Source organism: Anomaloglossus baeobatrachus, chromosome 10 (assembly GCF_048569485.1).
Source record: "Anomaloglossus baeobatrachus isolate aAnoBae1 chromosome 10, aAnoBae1.hap1, whole genome shotgun sequence".
Lineage (NCBI taxonomy): Eukaryota > Metazoa > Chordata > Amphibia > Anura > Aromobatidae > Anomaloglossus > Anomaloglossus baeobatrachus.
Window position 1 is genome coordinate 24603827 of NC_134362.1, and position 20629 is coordinate 24624455.

The following is a 20629-nucleotide window of genomic DNA, read 5'->3' on the forward strand; positions in this document are numbered from 1 at the left end:
GCATGCCCTGCACAGACACTGCACCATCAGAGCAAAGCATGCCCTGCACAGACACTGCACCATCAGAGCAAAGCATGCCCTGCACAGACACTGCACCATCAGAGCAAAGCATGCCCGCCACAGACACTGCACCATCAGAGCAAAGCATGCCCGCCACAGACACTGCACCATCAGAGCAAAGCATGCCCTGCACAGACCCTGCACCATCAGAGCAAAGCATGCCCTGCACAGACACTGCACCATCAGCGCAAAGCATGCCCTGCACAGACCCTGCAGCATCAGAGCAAAGCATGCCCGGCACAGACAATGCACCATCAAAGCAAAGCATGCCCGGCACAGACACTGCACCATCAGAGCAAAGCATGCCCGGCACAGACACTGCACCATCAAAGCAAAGCATGCCCTGCACAGACCCTGCACCATCAGAGCAGAGCATGCCCTGCACAGACACTGCACAATCAGAGCAGAGCATGCCCGGCACAGACACTGCACCATCAGAGAAAAGCATGTCCTGCACAGACACTGCACCATCAGATCAGAGGATGCCCGGCACCATCAGAGCAAAGCATGCCCTGCACCATCAGAGAAAAGCATGCCCGGCACAGACACTGCACCATCAGAGCAGAGCATGCCCGGCACAGACACTGCACCATCAGAGCAAAGCATGCCCGGCACAGACACTGCACCATCGGAGCAAAGCATGCCCTGCACAGACCCTGCACCATCAGAGCAAAGCATGCCCGGCACATACCCTGCACCATCAGAGCAAAGCATGCCCTGCACAGACCCTGCACCATCAGAGCAAAGCATGCCCGGCACATACCCTGCACCATCAGAGCAAAGCATGCCCGGGACAGACACTGCACCATCAGAGCAAAGCATGCCCGGCACAGACACTGCACCATCAGAGCAAAGTATGCCCTGCACAGACACTGCACCATCAGAGCAAAGCATGCCCGGCACAGACACTGCACCATCAGAGCAAAGCATGCCCGGCACAGACACTGCACCATCAGAGCAAAGCATGCCTGGCACAGACACTGCACCATCAGAGCAAAGCATGCCCTGCACAGACCCTGCACCATCAGAGCAAAGCATGCCCGGCACAGGCTCTGCACCATCAGAGCAAAGCATGCCCGGCACAGACTCTGCACCATCAGAGCAAAGCATGCCCTGCACAGACTCTGCACCATCAGAGCAAAGCATGCCCTGCACAGACACCGCACCATCAGAGCAAAGCATGCCCTGCACAGACACCGCACCATCAGAGCAAAGCATGCCCGGCACAGACCCTGCACCATCCGGAAGGTTGTGCACCCTCAAAGCAATTAGCAGAATTTTGAATGCAGCTCTGGATGTGACTGTAGATACAGCACTGGTATTTGCCATCCATGTTGGTGTCAGGCTTGTGTAGGACCATTCAATATTTAATGCTCCTGATAATACCCGTTATAGTGAAATGGCTGCACCCCTCATTACCCAGGGGTAGAGGCATACAACACCCGGTCAGGTCAGTACCGGTATTTTGTCTATATACACAGTAAGGGCTCAGACATCTCTGCACACCGGTCAGATCACGGGCTCGCTGAAGGCCTCCTGACCCGAACTCAGCAGCCTCATATGCCGGAGACCCGCGGATGAGACCGATGGGCACAGACGCCTGAATGTTCCCTAATGGCTCAGTCTTTAGGACATTTACCTTCAGGAGGACTCTTATTCTGGTTATTCCAGACCACCAGGAGTTTGGAGAGGCTGGGGACCTTGGACACCTCTGTGATGACCCTGAAGAGGCTCTCCACGCGGTCGTAGGTCAGCACCACAGCGGTGAACCCCTGCGACTGAGGCGGGATTAACGGCAGAAAGAGGGGGTTGCTCACACTGCTCCATTTCTAAAAGGAGAAAAAAAGAAAAAGTAAACAACGGCCGGAAACATAAATGATAATGAAGAAAAGTGCAAAAAACATAAAACAATAATACTACAAACATAATGCAAAGTCTGCAATAAAGAGACCGCAGACCTCCGGAGCTACATACGACACTGATACACTAGTGCTAATAGAGAGAGTGCAAGGAGGTGAATCTGGAGTCCACCGCTCATTGCCTAGGTCACCGACCACCCCTGCAGGTTATCATAGGGGGCCGGTTACTAGGCAACAAGCGAACAAGTGTCCAACAATATTATATATATATTATAATTAGATAGATATATATATATATATATATACACATATATACACATACACACACACAGTTGGGTCCAGAAATATTTGGACAGTGACACAAGTTTTGTTATTTTAGCTGTTTACAACAACATGTTCAGAAATACAATTATATATATATAATATGGGCTGAAAGTGCACACTCCCAGCTGCAATATGAGAGTTTTCACATCCAAATCGGAGAAAGGGTTTAGGAATCATAGCTCTGTAATGCATAGCCTCCTCTTATTCAAGGGACCAAAAGTAATTGGACAAGGGACTCTAAGGGCTGCAATTAACTCTGAAGGCGTCTCCCTCGTTAACCTGTAATCAATGAAGTAGTTAAAAGGTCTGGGGTTGATTACAGGTGTGTGGTTTTGGATTTGGAAGCTGTTGCTGTGACCAGACAACATGCGGTCTAAGGAACTCTCAATTGAGGTGAAGCAGAACATCCTGAGGCTGAAAAAAAAGAAAAAATCCATCAGAGAGATAGCAGACATGCTTTGAGTAGCAAAATCAACAGTCGGGTACATTCTGAGAAAAAAGGAATTGACTGGTGAGCTTGGGAACTCAAAAAGGCCTGGGCGTCCACGGATGACAACAGTGGTGGATGATCGCCGCATACTTTCTTTGGTAAGGAAGAACCCGTTCACAACATCAACTGAAGTCCAGAACACTCTCAGTGAAGTAGGTGCATCTGTCTCTAAGTCAACAGTAAAGAGAAGACTCCATGAAAGTAAATACAAAGGGTTCACATCTAGATGCAAACCATTCATCAATTCCAAAAATAGACAGGCCAGAGATTTGCTGAAAAACACCTCATGAAGCCAGCTCAGTTCTGGAAAAGTATTCTATGGACAGATGAGACCAAGATCAACCTGTACCAGAATGATGGGAAGAAAAAAGTTTGGAGAAGAAAGGGAACGGCACATGATCCAAGGCACACCACATCCTCTGTAAAACATGGTGGAGGCAACGTGATGGCATGGGCATGCATGGCTTTCAATGGCACTGGGTCACTTGTGTTTATTGATGACATAACAGCAGACAAGAGTAGCCGGATGAATTCTGAAGTGTACCGGGATATACTTTCAGCCCAGATTCAGCCAAATGCCGCAAAGTTGATCGGACGGCGCTTCATAGTACAGATGGACAATGACCCCAAGCATACAGCCAAAGCTACCCAGGAGTTCATGAGTGCAAAAAAGTGGAACATTCTGCAATGGCCAAGTCAATCACCAGATCTTAACCCAATTGAGCATGCATTTCACTTGCTCAAATCCAGACTTAAGACGGAAAGACCCACAAACAAGCAAGACCTGAAGGCTGCGGCTGTAAAGGCCTGGCAAAGCATTAAGAAGGAGGAAACCCAGCGTTTGGTGATGTCCATGGGTTCCAGACTTAAGGCAGTGATTGCCTCCAAAGGATTCGCAACAAAATATTGAAAATAAAAATATTTTGTTTGGGTTTGGTTTATTTGTCCAATTACTTTTGACCTCCTAAAATGTGGAGTGTTTGTAAAGAAATGTGACAATTCCTACAATTTCTATCAGATATTTTTGTTCAAACCTTCAAATTAAACGTTACAATCTGCACTTGAATCCAATGTGGTGGCATGCAGAGCCCAACTCGCCAAAATTGTGTCACTGTCCAAATGTTTCTGGACCTAACATATATATATATATATATATATATATATATATATATATATATATATATATATATATATATATATATATATATATTATATATATATATATATATATATATATTATATATACACATACATACATATACACACACACAAAGCGCAAGCAATTGATACCCTTAATTTCCTTCCACCTTCTATAAAGACACATCTGCAGGTTTTTCCCTCCTCTCTCTATACAGACACATCTGCAGGTTTTTCTCTCCGCTCTCTATATAGACACATCTGCAGGTTTTTCCCTCCTCTCTCTATACAGACGCATCTGCAGGTTTTTCTCTCCGCTCTCTATATAGACACATCTGCAGGTTTTTCCCTCCGCTCTCTATACAGACACATCTGCATGTTTTCCCCTCCGCTCTCTATACAGACACATCTGCAGGTTTTTCCCTCCGCTCTCTATACAGACACATCTGCAGGTTTTTCCCTCCGCTCTCTATACAGACACATCTGCAGGTTTTTTCTCTCTGCTCTCTATATAGACACATCTGCAGGTTTTTCTCTCCGCTTTCTATATAGACATCTGCAGGTTTTTCCCTCCGCTCTCTATACAGACACATCTGCAGGTTTTTTCTCTCTGCTCTCTATATAGACACATCTGCAGGTTTTTCTCTCCGCTCTCTATATAGCCACATCTGCATGTTTTTCTCTCGGCTCTCTATAGACACATCTGCAGGTTTTTCTCACTATCTGACATGAAATGAGAGCAAACCTTTCCCTTTTTAGGTCAATTAGGAACCAAAATTATTTATATTTGCCAAATGCCAGAATAATGAGGGGTAGAGAGAATGTGGAGGGAAAACCTGCAGATGTGTTTAGTTGAGAAATATCTATAATCTTCAATGACCCCAATACTGCATCACCACAGCTGCCGCCCGGCCGACACCCCACCTACTGTTTCCTCCCCAAAAGCCTATAGAATGTAAGCCCACAAGGGCAGGGCCCTCTTCCCTCTGTACTAGTCTGTCTATTAAAACTTGTATATGTATTCTGTATGTAACCCCCCTTCTCATGTACAGCACCATGGAATCAATGGTGCTCTATAAATAAATATTATTATTATGATTAATGTGTCTTTACAGAGAGCAAAGCCAAAAACCTGCAGATGTGTCTGTATAGAGAGTGGAGGGAAAAACCTGCAGATGCGTCTGTATAGAGAGTGGAGGGAAAAATCTGCAGATGTGTCTGTATAGAGAGTGGAGGGAAAAACCTGCAGATGTGTCTGTATAGAGAGCAGAGGGAAAAACCTGCAGATGTGTCTGTATAGAGAGCGGAGGTAAAAACCTACAGATGTGTCTGTATAGAGAGCGGAGGTAAAAACCTACAGATGTCTCTTTATAGCGAATGGAGGGAAAAACCGGCAGATGTGTCTTTATAGAGAGCGGAGGGAAAAACCGGCAGATGTGTCTTTATAGAGAGCGGAGGGTAAAACCTGCAGATGTATCTTTATAGCGAATGGAGGGAAAAACCGGCAGATGTGTCTTTATAGAGAGTGTAGGGAAAAATTTGCGGATGTGTCTATACAATATAATATATATATATATATATATATTTATTACACATACATATACACACACACACGTATACACACACACACACATATACACACACATATATACACACACACATATATACACACACACACACACACATACACATATATACACACACACACACACACACACACACACATACATATATACACACACACACACACATATATATATACACACACACACACACATATATACACACACACATATATACACAGACATACACACACATATATATACACACACACACACACACATATATACACACACATATATACACACACACACATATATACACACACACACACACACACACACACACATACATTTACACACACACATACATACACATATACACACACATATATACACACACATACACACACACACACACACACATAAATACACACACACATATATACACAGACATACACACACATATATATACACACACACACACACACATATATATACACACACACATATATACACACACACACATACATTTACACACACACATACATACATACACACACACATATATACACAGACATATACACACACACATATAATTATATATAAGATTTATTACACACTTACATGCACATATACACACAAAGTGGAAAAAGGTGCTTGGAGAACTCCTGTACGCACGACTGAGCATAAGTCATCTGCAGGAGGGAACCTTTTCATTTTCACATATTAAAAAAAAGGGCCATAAAGATAAATATCATTCTATGTCTTACTCTTCCTGCAAGAAGAAAGAATAATCACATGGATTGGTTAATATAATTATGGGCTGATGATCTGTATCATCAATCACATTACCCTCCCTGCGGCCGGTGCCAGAGATGCGTTAATATAATGTGAGAGGTGGGGGATTTTTTTTTTTTTTGTAATTTTTTGGAAGTGTTCTGGGGAAAGAGTGGCTCATTCTCGCTGGTGAGGGCATCTTTAGTGGAAAAAGCTTTTTCTTTTTTTTTTTTTTTAATCCGAGCCTGGCAGAGGCTGGAAAACCCCCGAGTATCTGAAGCCGAACCATTTTTTCCATGGGAAAGGAAATTGGACGCAGTGTAGCCGAGACGTCGCTCTGACACAAAGTGGGCAAGCGGAGAATAAAAAAGGTAAATAAAAGCGGCGAAACAGACAGATTAAATGACTCAAACAAAACGCTGGCTGTTCTTGGCCAAAAGGTGAGGGGGAAATGGCCAGAGAGTGCATTAGACTTTTTTTTTCTTTCTTCGTAAGGGGGGGGGGGGCACAATAACAAGAGGGCGTTTATAAAAGACTGGATTTGCAAAGATTTTACTTTTAATTATGGTGACCGTAACGTTAAGCCTCCGCTGCCGAGATGGGACCCAGAGGGGTTGGCAAGAGCGGGCACCCGAAGTCTGTTCCTAATAAGAGAGTGCCATGGAGGTAGGAGGGGGGCACCGGGCACCGCAGGACAGGAATCACCAACACTTTGGTATGGAAGAAAAAAAAAAAAAAAAAAAACCTAACAAATGAATAAATTTACAATCCGCCATAAGACGAGGAAGTTACAAATCGGAATTTGGGTAATTCTGCCCGGTGACAAAAGCGCAGCGTCGTTCCGCGCTGCTGCCTACCGGACGGACAGTGCCAATTAGCGCCCGTCGAATGTGATCCCTCTGCGCCACCTTGTCAGTAAAATGATACGTAAAAGGAAAAATAGAGGCTGTTTATTCCGCAGGCTCCATTTCCGCTCATTTTTCCATAAAGACTCATTAAAACCCTCTCTTTGTATATCTGCTAATGTGGGTCTGCGCCGTGGCAGATTGTCGCCCGAGTCCTTCATCCACGGCTTCGCTCATATCGAAGGTCATCAGAACGGAGACGGGTGAAGAAAAAAAAAGAAAGAAAGTAATAGCAATAGCCAAAGCAGCACAGAGTAGTTCAGGCTTCCTGTATTTTTCAGGGACGGGTAACAGAGACTGATGATCTGAAGAGGATGGAGAGGAGTCCCGAAATCCTGATGAGATGAGCTGCGTTCTGCCGCAGCACAAAGTGTTTCAGGAGAGGATGTGCCGAACGTGTCAGAGGAAATGTCTCCGCATTCCTCAGCGATAGAAGAGTATGTCTTCCAGAAAGGAAAATCCAAAAGGAAAATATCAAAACAGCAGCTGGAAAACCTCAGACCCAAACCAGGGAGATAGAGGGGTGCAAAAACTACAGGTTACCCAAGTAAAAATGTTCTCCTTCCTCACAAATGGAGGGATTTTTAATTCTCTAGTTTATTGCTCATTGCCAGGGCTACCCCCGACCATTACTTATTACATTACTTATCCTGTACTGATCCTGAGTTACATCCTGTATCATACTCCAGAGCTGCGCTCACTATTCTGCTGGTGGAGTCACTGTGTACATACATTACTGATCCTGAGTTACATCCTGTATTATGCTCCAGAGCTGCACTCACTATTCTGCTGGTGCAGTCACTGTGTACATACATTACATGACTGATCCTGAGTTACCGCCTATATTATACTCCAGAGCTGCACTCACTATTCTGCTGGCGCAGTCACTCTGTACATACAGTGCCTACAAGTAGTATTCAACCCCCTGCAGATTTAGCAGGGTTACACATTCGGAATTAACTTGGCATTATGACATTTGGACTGTAGATCAGCCTGGAAGTGTGAAATGCAGCAAAAAAGAATGTTATTTCTTTTTTTTTTTTTTTTTAAATTGAGAAACGTTTATTCAGAGGGTCATTTATTATTCAACCCCTCAAACCACCAGAATTCTGTTTGGTTCCCCTAAAGTATTAAGAAGTATTTCAGGCACAAAGAACAATGAGCTTCACATGTTTGGATTAATTATCTCTTTTTCCAGCCTTTTCTGACTAATTAAGACCCTCCCCAAACTTGTGAACAGCACTCATACATGGTCAACATGGGAAAGACAAAGGAGCATTCCAAGGCCATCAGAGACAAGATCGTGGAGGGTCACAAGGCTGGCAAGGGGTACAAAACCCTTTCCAAGGAGTTGGGCCTACCTGTCTCCACTGTTGGGAGCATCATCCGGAAGTGGAAGGCTTATGGAACTACTGTTAGCCTTCCACGGCCTGGACAGCCTTTGAAGGTTTCCTCCCGTGCCGAGGCCAGGCTTGTCCGAAGAGTCAAGGCTAACCCAAGGACAACAAGGAAGGAGCTCCGGGAAGATCTCATGGCAGTGGGGACATTGGTTTCAGTCAATACCATAAGTAACGTACTCCACCGCAATGGTCTCCGTTCCAGACGAGCCCGTAAGGTACCTTTACTTTCAAAGCGTCATGTCAAGGCTCGTCTACAGTTTGCTCATGATCACTTGGAGGACTCTGAGACAGACTGGTTCAAGGTTCTCTGGTCTGATGAGACCAAGATCGAGATCTTTGGTGCCAACCACACACGTGACGTTTGGAGACTGGATGGCACTGCATACGACCCCAAGAATACCATCCCTACAGTCAAGCATGGTGGTGGGAGCATCATGCTGTGGGGCTGTTTCTCAGCCAAGGGGCCTGGCCATCTGGTCCGCATCCATGGGCAGATATATAGCACGGCCTACCTGGAGATTTTGGCCAAGAACCTCCGCTCCTCCATCAAGGATCTTAAGATGGGTCGTCATTTCATCTTCCAACAAGACAACGACCCAAAGCACACAGCCAAGAAAACCAAGGCCTGGTTCAAGAGGGACAAAATCAAGGTGTTGCAGTGGCCTAGTCAGTCTCCTGACCTTAACCCAATTGAAAACTTGTGGAAGGAGCTCAAGATTAAAGTCCACATGAGACACCCAAAGAACCTAGATAACTTGGAGAAGATCTGCATGGAGGAGTGGGCCAAGATAACTCCAGAGACCTGTGCCGGCCTGATCAGGTCTTATAAAAGACGATTATTAGCTGTAATTGCAAACAAGGGTTATTCCACAAAATATTAAACCTAGGGGTTGAATAATAATTGACCCACACTTTTATGTTGAAAATGTATTAAAATGTAACTGAGCAACATAACTTGTTGGTTTGTAAGATTTATGCATCTGTTAATAAATCCTGCTCTTGTTTGAAGTTTGCAGGCTCTAACTTATTTGCATCTTATCAAACCTGCTAAATCTGCAGGGGGTTGAAGACTACTTGTAGGCACTGTACATTACTTATCCTGCATTGATCCTGAGTTACCTCCTGTATTATACTCCAGAGCTGCACTCACTATTCTGCTGGTGCAGTCACTGTGCACATACATTACATTAATTATCCTTTACTGATCCTGAGTTACCTTGTGTATTATACTCCAGAGCTGCACTCACTATTCTGCTGGTGCAGTCAATGACACACACTAATTTAAGCTCTTGAGAGATCAGTGATTCTATATGTAGATTATACATAATTTGGAGCTGTTAGCCAATGAGGTGTTCAGAGATGAAATTTCAGATTACACCCAACGTCTGGTGAAATTACCAGTCTACAGTTGGTATAAAGCGAGTGACTATTAGGGGCGTTTTTGGAGGACTCTTGTCTGAGTGTTTGGGGTTCAGTGTCTGAATCTCTGCTCCTGGCTGAGGCTTCTTCAGGAGGAATGGTGGGACACAATGGTGTGAGGCTGCAGGCGATCAGCTCATCTATGGGTCCCCCGCACACCGAGCTCTGCTGCATCCTGATAGCGGAGGCCTGTACATTGCCCCGTCCCGCGCAGAGCCCCCCCCGTCCCGCGCAGAGCTCCCCCGTCCCGCGCAGAGCCCCCCCCGTCCCGCGCAGAGCCCCCCCGTCCCGCGCAGAGCTCCCGTCGTTCCCTTCATCTGATCTGACCGGCGTTTTATGTAAAGAGGGAGCAGAGCGAGGAGTGCACATCGCCCGCAGCCCCTCCGTGCACAAGGCCCCCATTGTCCCGTTTATTGACGACTCACGCTGATGCATATTCACAAGCATGGCCGTGCATATGGAAACAGTCAGCGGGCCGTGCCACTACCAATTATACTGTTGTGGAACACGGTATAAACAAGTCAGACTTCAGAGCGACTCGGTGCGTGATGTGACCCAGGAGCGCCGCGAACAATGGAGCCGCCTCCGCCCCAAACACTCGCAGGGCTCGGAGCGGAGAGGCTGCCGTTATCTGCAGCGAAGACCCGAACGGTGCGATTAGTACGACATTCCCGCCGGACGGCTGCACCAAAGTCTACTACTCCTGCGGAACGGATTGTATTCTATGCGGAACATAGGGGAATTATGATACGCAAACATTCCGAGCTGAATCGGCGTGCACCTTTCCCTGAAATCCTCTGTGCTGCTGTGCACCCCGGTCTCCAGTCACCATTGCACTAGTGGCCTCTGTCGGATACGAGTCCATCCGCTCTCACAATCATGTACAGTAGAAAAGTCTCTGCGCCCCCCTCCCGCTGAAATCCTCTGTGCTGCTGTGCACACCGGTCTCCAGTCCTCATTGCAATAGTAGTCCCTGTCGGATACGAGTTAGTCCGCTTTTACAATCATACAGTAGAAAAGTCTCTGCGCCCCCCACCACATCCCACTGAAATCCTCTGTGCTGCTGTGCACCCCGGTCTCCAGTCCTCATTGCATTAGCGGCCCCTGTCGGATACTAGTCAGTCCGCTTTTACAATCATACAGTACAAAAGTTTCTGCACCCCCTCCTGCTGAAATCCTCTGTGCTGCTGAGCACACCGGTCTCCACTCCTCATTGCACTAGTCATCCCTGTCAGATACGACTCCATCCGCCCTTACAATTGTACAGAAGAAAAGTCTCTGCACCCCCCCCCCGCTGAAATCCTCTGTGCTGCTGTGCACCTCGGTCTCCTTTCCTCATTGCACTAGTGGCCTCTGTCGCATACGACTCCATCCGCTCACAATTGTACAGTAGAAAAGTCTCTGCGCCCCACCCCCTTCCCCCGCTGAAATCCTCTGTGCTGCTGTGCACCCCGGTCTTCTTTCTTCATTGCACTAGTGGCGCCTTTTGAATACGACTCCATCCGCACTTATAATCATGTACAGTAGAAAAGTCTCTGCACCCCCTCCCGCTGAAATCCTCTGTGCTGCTGGAATATTCTTTCCAGCCCTAAAGAGGACGGTTCAAGGACTTCTTTTGCTCTTGGATATTAGGAGGGGGGTCATTTACTTTTTCAATGCGGCAGCATATTCTGTGCCACCATTTGGAGTGACAGCTTCGCCTAGGGTGCAAATTAAGTCCGGCCTCGTTAACGGAATATTTGGGAGCTGTTAATTTGCATACCTGCTACTAACTAATTTGGAAGCGTGACCCCCGGAGGTGGCAGCGAGCTCCGACCCCCCCCAGATGACAAACAGCACTTGTGTCCCCGTAAGATGAGCCAGATCCCGGTAATTAGCAGGTGCCGCCGAACGCCAGATATAATATCCACAGGAACCCCCCCCGCAGCTGTCCGCCTCCACCTGCTGCCCCCCGGAGGACAGCGAAGGACGCCGCGCCCTGGGAAAGGGGCATCGCCAACCGGCCAAACTCTGCTGTGCGACAGTGCCTCGTCCCGGGCTGCACGGCCATTAACGGCGGAGACCCCGGGACGGGACCAGTTAACAAGTGGCCCCTGGAAGGAAAACCACTTCCAAAAAAAATGGGTATTCTCAAGTGCCGACCCCCGGCCCCCCGCCGTCTGCTGTCTGAGACCTTTTGACCTTTTGGGCTTCAAAAGGAGAAATAAGGCAAATGCAAAGGTAATAATTCACCGGCGGCTGCGGAGCACCGGAGAAAATAGGCAGAGGCAGCCCCCACGACCATGACAGGGGGGGAAATAACTACTACTACTCCCATCGTGGAGTCCGCACAGATCCGACCGCTGCTGGATACTGTCAGAGGGGGAAAACGGGAGATGAAAAGCGCCAACATCAGAAAGTAAAAAAATTGGAAAAAATACATTATGTATACAGCTCCCATGCAGATTTATGTGTCTCCATGGTTACAAAGTAAGAAAAATCCTGTGCAGTTTGATGATGCAGTCTCTGGTTACTCTCTACTGTCTGCAGGTAGGAGGTGCATAATTCTGTATAGGAGCTGCATACACCAAACGGTAGAATTCTCCTTTTAATGAAGAATGTAAGCCGAGTCGCTTCACTTTATAATCATGTATCATAGCAATTATATTGTTGCAAAAGTCTACACACCCCAGCTACAAGAGGAAATGCAAGTAAAGAACAGGTGGGGTTGGCTTTTACAGACTTTTTGTTTCCCTACAGATTCAACTATATGATCTGTGCTCCTAAATTAGCTGATAAAAGTAAAAAAAAATTTCCTGTTAGAGCTCACTGATGGATCCTCCGTTAACTCATTCCGCAGCCAGGAATACAACGTAGAATATAAAGAGACTATAAAAAGGCAAAAAAAATGCAAAAAAACCCCCTTAAATCCCAGCAGCAAAAATTATTCCTTTTTAGCTCTAAATAAAAAGAAAAAAAAAAAAAGTCTGTAAAAAGATAGACAACCCCTTTAAGAATGAAGGAGCTGCCATTGTGATAGTGCGCGGCATCGTTCACCACTTTACTCTATATAGGACACGTCTGGGACTCCTGGGTGTGCACCGACCCCAAAAAAGTGTACAAGGTGCAAAGAAGACCCCTACACAGTGGATAAAGGGATCTAAAGATGGAAAGCGAGAAGCGAGCGTGCCATCACTAATGATAACGGGATGGAACGGAGGGAGCGGACAAATGTCGAAAGTGATGACAAGAGACAGCAATGGGGGCAAACAATGCCTAGCAGTAACTAAAAGTATGACCGCAACTAAAGACGTCACCGCCATGGATGTAAGGATGCAACTGAAGACACTTAGTCATGGCATGTGATGTTCATTCAAACTCATCTATGACAAGTAACAGGTGTGGGCAATATGGAAATCACACCTGAAACCAGATAAAAAAGGAGAAGTTGAGTCAATCTTTGCATTGTGTAAGCATGGAGAATAGAAAGGGGAGAAGAGAACTGTACGAGGACGTGAGAACCAAAATTTGTTGAAAAATATCAAGGTTACAAGTCCATCTCCAGAGATCTCAATGTTCCTTTGTCCACGGTGCACAACGTAATCAAGAAGTTTACAACCCATGGTGTTGTAGCTAATCTCCTTGGACGTGGACAGCAGAGAAAAATTGATGAGAGGCTGTAACGTAGGATAGTCCGGATGGTGGAGAAGACCCAATCAAGTTCCAAAGAAATTCAAGCAGCAGCTCAGGGGGCATCCGTGTTAGAGTGAACTATCTGCCCACATCTGAATGAACTGAAACGCTATGGAGGAGACCCAGGAGGACCCCACTGCTGACACAGACACATAATAATAATGCTTATTCATTTATATAGCGCTGTTAATTCCACAGCATTTTACATACACTGGTAACACTGTCCCCATTGGGGCTCACAATCTAGGCTCCCTATCAGTATGTTTTTGGAGTGTGGGAGGAAACCGGAGAACCCGGAGGAAATCCACGCAAACACGGGGAGAACATACAAACTCCTTGCAGATGTTGTCCTTGGTGGGATTTGAACTCAGGACCCCAGCGCTGCAAGGCTGCAGTGCTAACCACTGAGTCACCACAAGACTGCAGTGCTAACCACTGAGCCACCATGCCGACACATAATAAATCTTGACTGCAGTTTGCCAAAATGTAGATGAGTAACCAAAATTCTAGTGGGAAAAGCATCATGTGGACAGAGGAGACCAAGATAGAGCTTTTTGGTAAAGGACATCATTCAGCACGGTGGCTCAGTGGTTAGCACTGTATGGTGGCTCAGTGGTTAGCACTGCAGTGTTGCAGCGCTGGGGTTCTGGGTTCAATTCCCACCAAGGACAACATCTGCAAGGAGTGTGTATGTTCTCCCCGTGTTTGCGTGGGTTTCCTCCCACACTCCAAAAACATGCTGATTGGGAGTTTAGATTATGAGCCCCAATGGGGACAGTGTTGCCAATGTATGTAAAGCGCTGTGGAATTAAAAGCGCTATATAAATGAATATTATATTATTCTACTGTTAACTAAAAATGGATAGAGGCCTACAAAGAAAAGAGCACAGCACCTACAGTCAGATATGGTGGAGGTCAGAGATGTTTGGGGTTGTTTTGTTGCTTCTGGCACTGGTGGCCTTGACTGTGTGCAAGACATCATGAAATCTGAAGATCACCACAGGATTTTGGGTGGCAATGTAGTGCCCAGTGTCAGAAAGCTAGGGGTGTGTCCTAGGTCATTGGTCTTCCAGCAGGACAATGACCCCAAAAATAGATGGAAAGAAAGCGTTGGAGAGTTCTGAAGCAATGAGTCCGGATCTAAAGCCCATTGATACCTGTGAAGAGATCTTAAAATTGCTTTTGAGAGAAAAGAAGACGCCTTCAGATATGAGACCTGGAGCAGTTTACAAGAAGATTGGATGCCTGGTGGTACAGAGGAATACTGATGGATACACGGCCCCATCTATGATAACACTGATAGGAGTCTGGCCATTTACTAATGTGCAGGACGCAGACCTCCATCTTCTGTAGCGAGGGTCCGGCGGGTGCGTTCGGCTGATAAAAGCGCGGCGGCTGCCCCTTCCGTCCTCCCTCGGCGCGGCCTTGAGACCGGACGGTCATGGCGGACGGAGTACACAGCTCATTTTAGATTCTCTTGGTATTTTCATGTTTTTTCGTCCTCTTCTTAAATACCAGCCCCTCAACCACCAATGTGGTTTCAATTATGAATTACCAGACCTTACAAAAAGGAAAGTCTTGATTTATTCTATTTTTTTCTCCAATTATGCACAATGTATTTCCACAGCAATACTCTGAGAAAGAATGTCAGTGTGATTCTCATCCTGCGCTGGTTAAAGGGCACGAGCGCCGCAACATTAACCCCTCCATGGGCAAACGGCTCCACGTATGGGGCCTACATGTGGAAGAAGAGTATATATAGGAGCAGTATTATAGTAGTTATATTCTTGTACATAGGAGCAGTATTATAGTAGTTATATTCTTATACATAGAGGGGCAGTATTATAGTAGTTATATTCTTGTATATAGGGGGCAGTATTATAGTAGTTATATTCCTGTACATAGGGGGCAGTATTATAGTAGTTATATTCTTGTACATAGGGGCAGTATTATAGTAGTTATATTCTTGTACATAGGGGCAGTATTATAGTAGTTATATTCTTGTACATAGGGGCAGTATTATAGTAGTTATATTCTTGTACATAGGGGACAGTATTATAGTAGTTATATTCCTGTACATAGGGGGCAGTATTATAGCAGTTATATTCTTGTATATAGGGGGCAGTATTATAGTAGTTATATTCCTGTACATAGGGGGCAGTATTATAGTAGTTATATTCTTGTACATAGGGGCAGTATTATAGTAGTTATATTCTTGTACATAGGGGCAGTATTATAGTAGTTATATTCTTGTACATAGGGGACAGTATTATAGTAGTTATATTCCTGTACATAGGGGGCAGTATTATAGTAGTTATAGTCTTGTATATAGGGGGCAGTATTATAGTAGTTATATTCTTGTACATAGGGGCAGTATTATAGTAATTATATTCTTGTATATAGGGGGCAGTATTATAGTAGTTATATTCCTGTACATAGGGGGCAGTATTATAGTAGTTATATTCTTGTACATAGGGGCAGTATTATAGTAGTTATATTCTTGTACATAGGGGCAGTATTATAGTAGTTATATTCTTGTACATAGGGGACAGTATTATAGTAGTTATATTCCTGTACATAGGGGGCAGTATTATAGCAGTTATATTCTTGTATATAGGGGGCAGTATCATAGTAGTTATATTCCTGTACATAGGGGGCAGTATTATAGTAGTTATATTCTTGTACATAGGGGCAGTATTATAGTAGTTATATTCTTGTACATAGGGGCAGTATTATAGTAGTTATATTCTTGTACATAGGGGACAGTATTATAGTAGTTATATTCCTGTACATAGGGGGCAGTATTATAGTAGTTATAGTTTTGTATATAGGGGGCAGTATTATAGTAGTTATATTCTTGTACATAGGGGCAGTATTATAGTAGTTATATTCTTGTACATAGGGGCAGTATTATAGTAGTTATATTCTTGTACATAGGGGGCAGTATTATAGTAGTTATATTCCTGTACATAGGGGACAGTATTATAGTAGTTATATTCCTGTACATAGGGGCAGTATTATAGTAGTTATATTCTTGTACATAGAGGCAGTATTATAGTAGTTACATTCTTGCACATAGGGGGCAGTATTATAGTAGTTATATTCTTGTACATAGGGGGCAGTATTATACTAGTTATCTTCTTGTACATAGGAGCAGTATTATAGTAGTTATATTCTTGTACATAGGGGGCAGTATTATAGTAGTTATATTCTTGTACATAGGGGGCACTATTATAGTAGTTATATTCATGTACATAGGGGGCAGTATTATAGTAGTTATATTCTTGTACATAGGGGCAGTATTATAGTAGTTATATTCTTATACATAGGGCCAGTATTATAGTAGTTATACTCTTGTACATAGAGGGCAGTATTATAGTAGTTATATTCTTGTACATAGAGGGCAGTATTATAGTAGTTATATTCTTGTACATAGGGGCAGTATTATAGTAGTTATATTCTTGTACATAGGGGCAGTATTATAGTAGTTATATACTTGTACATAGGGAGCAGTATTATAGTAGTTATACTCTTGTACATATGGGCAGTATTATAGTAGTTATATTCTTATACATAGGGGGCAGTATTATAGCAGTTATATTCTTGTATATAGGGGGCAGTATTATAGTAGTTATATTCCTGTACATGCGGCAGTATTATAGTAGTTATATTCTTGTACATAGGAGCAGTATTATAGTAGTTATATTCTTGTACATAGGGGCAGTATTATAGTAGTTATATTCTTGTACAAAAGGAGCAGTATTACAGTAGTTATATTCTTGTACATAGGGGACAGTATTATAGTAGTTATATTCTTGTACATAGGGGACAGTATTATAGTAGTTATATTCCTGTACATAGGGGCAGTATTATAGTAGTTACATTCCTGTACATAGGGGCAGTATTATAGTAGTTACATTCTTGCACATAGGGGGCAGTATTATAGTAGTTATATTCTTGTACATAGGGGGCAGTATTATACTAGTTATATTCTTGTACATAGGAGCAGTATTATAGTAGTTATATTCTTGTACATAGGGGGCAGTATTATAGTAGTTATATTCATGTACATAGGGGGCAGTATTATAGTAGTTATATTCTTGTACATAGAGGCAGTATTATAGTAGTTACATTCTTGCACATAGGGGGCAGTATTATAGTAGTTATATTCTTGTACATAGGGGCAGTATTATACTAGTTATATTCTTGTACATAGGGGCAGTATTATAGTAGTTATATTCTTGTACATAGGAGCAGTATTATAGTAGTTATACTCTTGTACATAGGGGGCAGTATTATAGTAGTTATATTCTTGTACATAGGGGCAGTATTATAGTAGTTGTATTCTTGTACATTGGGAGCAGTATTATAGTAGTTATATTCTTGTACATAGAGGGCAGTATTATAGTAGTTATATTCTTGTACATAGAGGGCAGTATTATAGTAGTTATATTCTTGTACATAGGGGCAGTATTATAGTAGTTATATTCTTGTACATAGGGGCAGTATTATAGTAGTTATATACTTGTACATAGGGAGCAGTATTATAGTAGTTATATTCTTGTACACAGGGGCAGTATTATAGTAGTTATATTCTTGTACATAGGGAGTAGTATTATACTAGTTATATTCTTGTACATATGGGCAGTATTATAGAAGTTATATTCTTGTACATAGGGGCAGTATTATAGTAGTTATATTCTTGTACATAGGAGCAGTATTATAGTAGTCATATTCTTGTACATAGTGAGCAGTATTATAGTAGTTATACTCTTGTACATAGGGGGCAGTATTATAGTAGTTATATTCTTGTACATAGGGGCAGTATTATAGTAGTTATATTCTTGTACATAGGGGCAGTATTATAGTAGTTATATTCTTGTACATAGGGGACAGTATTATAGTAGTTATATTCCTGTACATAGGGGGCAGTATTATAGTAGTTATAGTCTTGTATATAGGGGGCAGTATTATAGTAGTTATATTCTTGTACATAGGGGCAGTATTATAGTAGTTATATTCTTGTACATAGGGGCAGTATTATAGTAGTTATATTCTTGTACATAGGGGGCAGTATTATAGTAGTTATATTCCTGTACATAGGGGCAGTATTATAGTAGTTATATTCTTGTACATAGAGGCAGTATTATAGTAGTTACATTCTTGCACATAGGGGGCAGTATTATAGTAGTTATATTCTTGTACATAGGGGCAGTATTATACTAGTTATATTCTTGTACATAGGGGCAGTATTATAGTAGTTATATTCTTGTACATAGGAGCAGTATTATAGTAGTTATACTCTTGTACATAGGGGGCAGTATTATAGTAGTTATATTCTTGTACATAGGGGCAGTATTATAGTAGTTGTATTCTTGTACATTGGGAGCAGTATTATAGTAGTTATATTCTTGTACATAGAGGGCAGTATTATAGTAGTTATATTCTTCTACATAGAGGGCAGTATTATAGTAGTTATATTCTTGTACACAGGGGCAGTATTATAGTAGTTATATTCTTGTACATAGGGAGTAGTATTATACTAGTTATATTCTTGTACATATGGGCAGTATTATAGAAGTTATATTCTTGTACATAGGGGCAGTATTATAGTAGTTATATTCTTGTACATAGGGGCAGTATTATAGTAGTTATATTCTTGTACATAGGAGCAGTATTATAGTAGTCATATTCTTGTACATAGTGAGCAGTATTATAGTAGTTATACTCTTGTACATAGGGGGCAGTATTATAGTAGTTATATTCTTGTACATAGGGGCAGTATTATAGTAGTTATATTCTTGTACATAGGGGCAGTATTATAGTAGTTATATTCTTGTACATTGGGAGCAGTATTATAGTAGTTATATTCTTGTACATAGGGGCAGTATTATAGTAGTTATATTCTTGTACATAGGGGTAGTATTATAGCAGTTATATTCCTGTACATAGGGGGCAGTATTATAGTAGTTATATTCTTGTACATAGGGGTAGTATTATAGCAGTTATATTCCTGTACATAGGGGGCAGTATTATAGTAGTTATATTCTTGTACACAGGGGGCAGTATTATAGTAGTTATATTCTTGTACATAGGGGGCAGTATTATAGTAGTTATATTCTTGTACATAGGGGGCAGCATTATAGTAGTTATATTCTTGTACATAGGGGCAGTATTATAGTAGTTATATTCTTTTACATAGGGGGCAGTATTATAGTAGTTATATTCGTGTATATAGGGGGCAGTATTATAGTAGTTATATTCTTGTACATAGGGGCAGTATTATAGTAGTTATATTCCTGTACATAGGGGCAGTATTATAGTAGTTATATTCTTGTACATAGAGGCAGTATTATAGTAGTTATATTCTTGTACATAGGGGGCAGTATTATAGTAGTTATATTCATGTACATAGGGGGCAGTATTATAGTAGTTATATTCTTGTACATAGGAGCAGTATTATAGTAGTTATATTCTTGTACATAGGGGGCAGTATTATAGTAGTTATATTCATGTACATAGGGGGCAGTATTATAGTAGTTATATTCTTGTACATAGGAGCAGTATTATAGTAGTTATATTCTTGTACATAGGGGGCAGTATTATAGTAGTTATATTCATGTACATAGGGGCAGTATTATAGTAGTTATATTCTTGTACATAGGGGCAGTATTATAGTAGTTATATTCTTGTACATAGGGGCAGTATTATAGCAGTTATATTCTTGTATATACATAGGGGCAGTATTATAGTAGTTATATTCTTGTACATAGGGGCAGTATTATAGTAGTTATATTCTTGTACATAGGGGCAGTATTATAGCAGTTATATTCTTGTACATAGGGGGCAGTATTATAGTAGTTATATTCTTGTACATAGGGGCAGTATTATAGTTGTTATATTCTTGTACATAGGGGCAGTATTATAGTAGTTATATTCTTGTACATAGGTGCAGTATTATAGTAGATATATACATACTCTGGATATACACTTATTCAGGATAATGGACATACTGCAGAGTGTA

At 42.7% G+C, this 20629-nt stretch overlaps 1 protein-coding gene across 2 annotated transcripts in view; it reads right to left on the reverse strand.

Moving 5' to 3' along the window:
• The window catches only part of EXT2 (exostosin glycosyltransferase 2), an 82170-nt gene that overhangs the window by 20601 nt on the left and 40940 nt on the right, over nt 1-20629 (reverse strand). For both annotated transcript variants that reach the window (XM_075325733.1, XM_075325731.1), the window contains exon 9: nt 1700-1889. In XM_075325733.1, coding sequence (XP_075181848.1) covers nt 1700-1889 — 190 coding nt within the window. The remainder of the gene's footprint in view (nt 1-1699; nt 1890-20629) is intronic.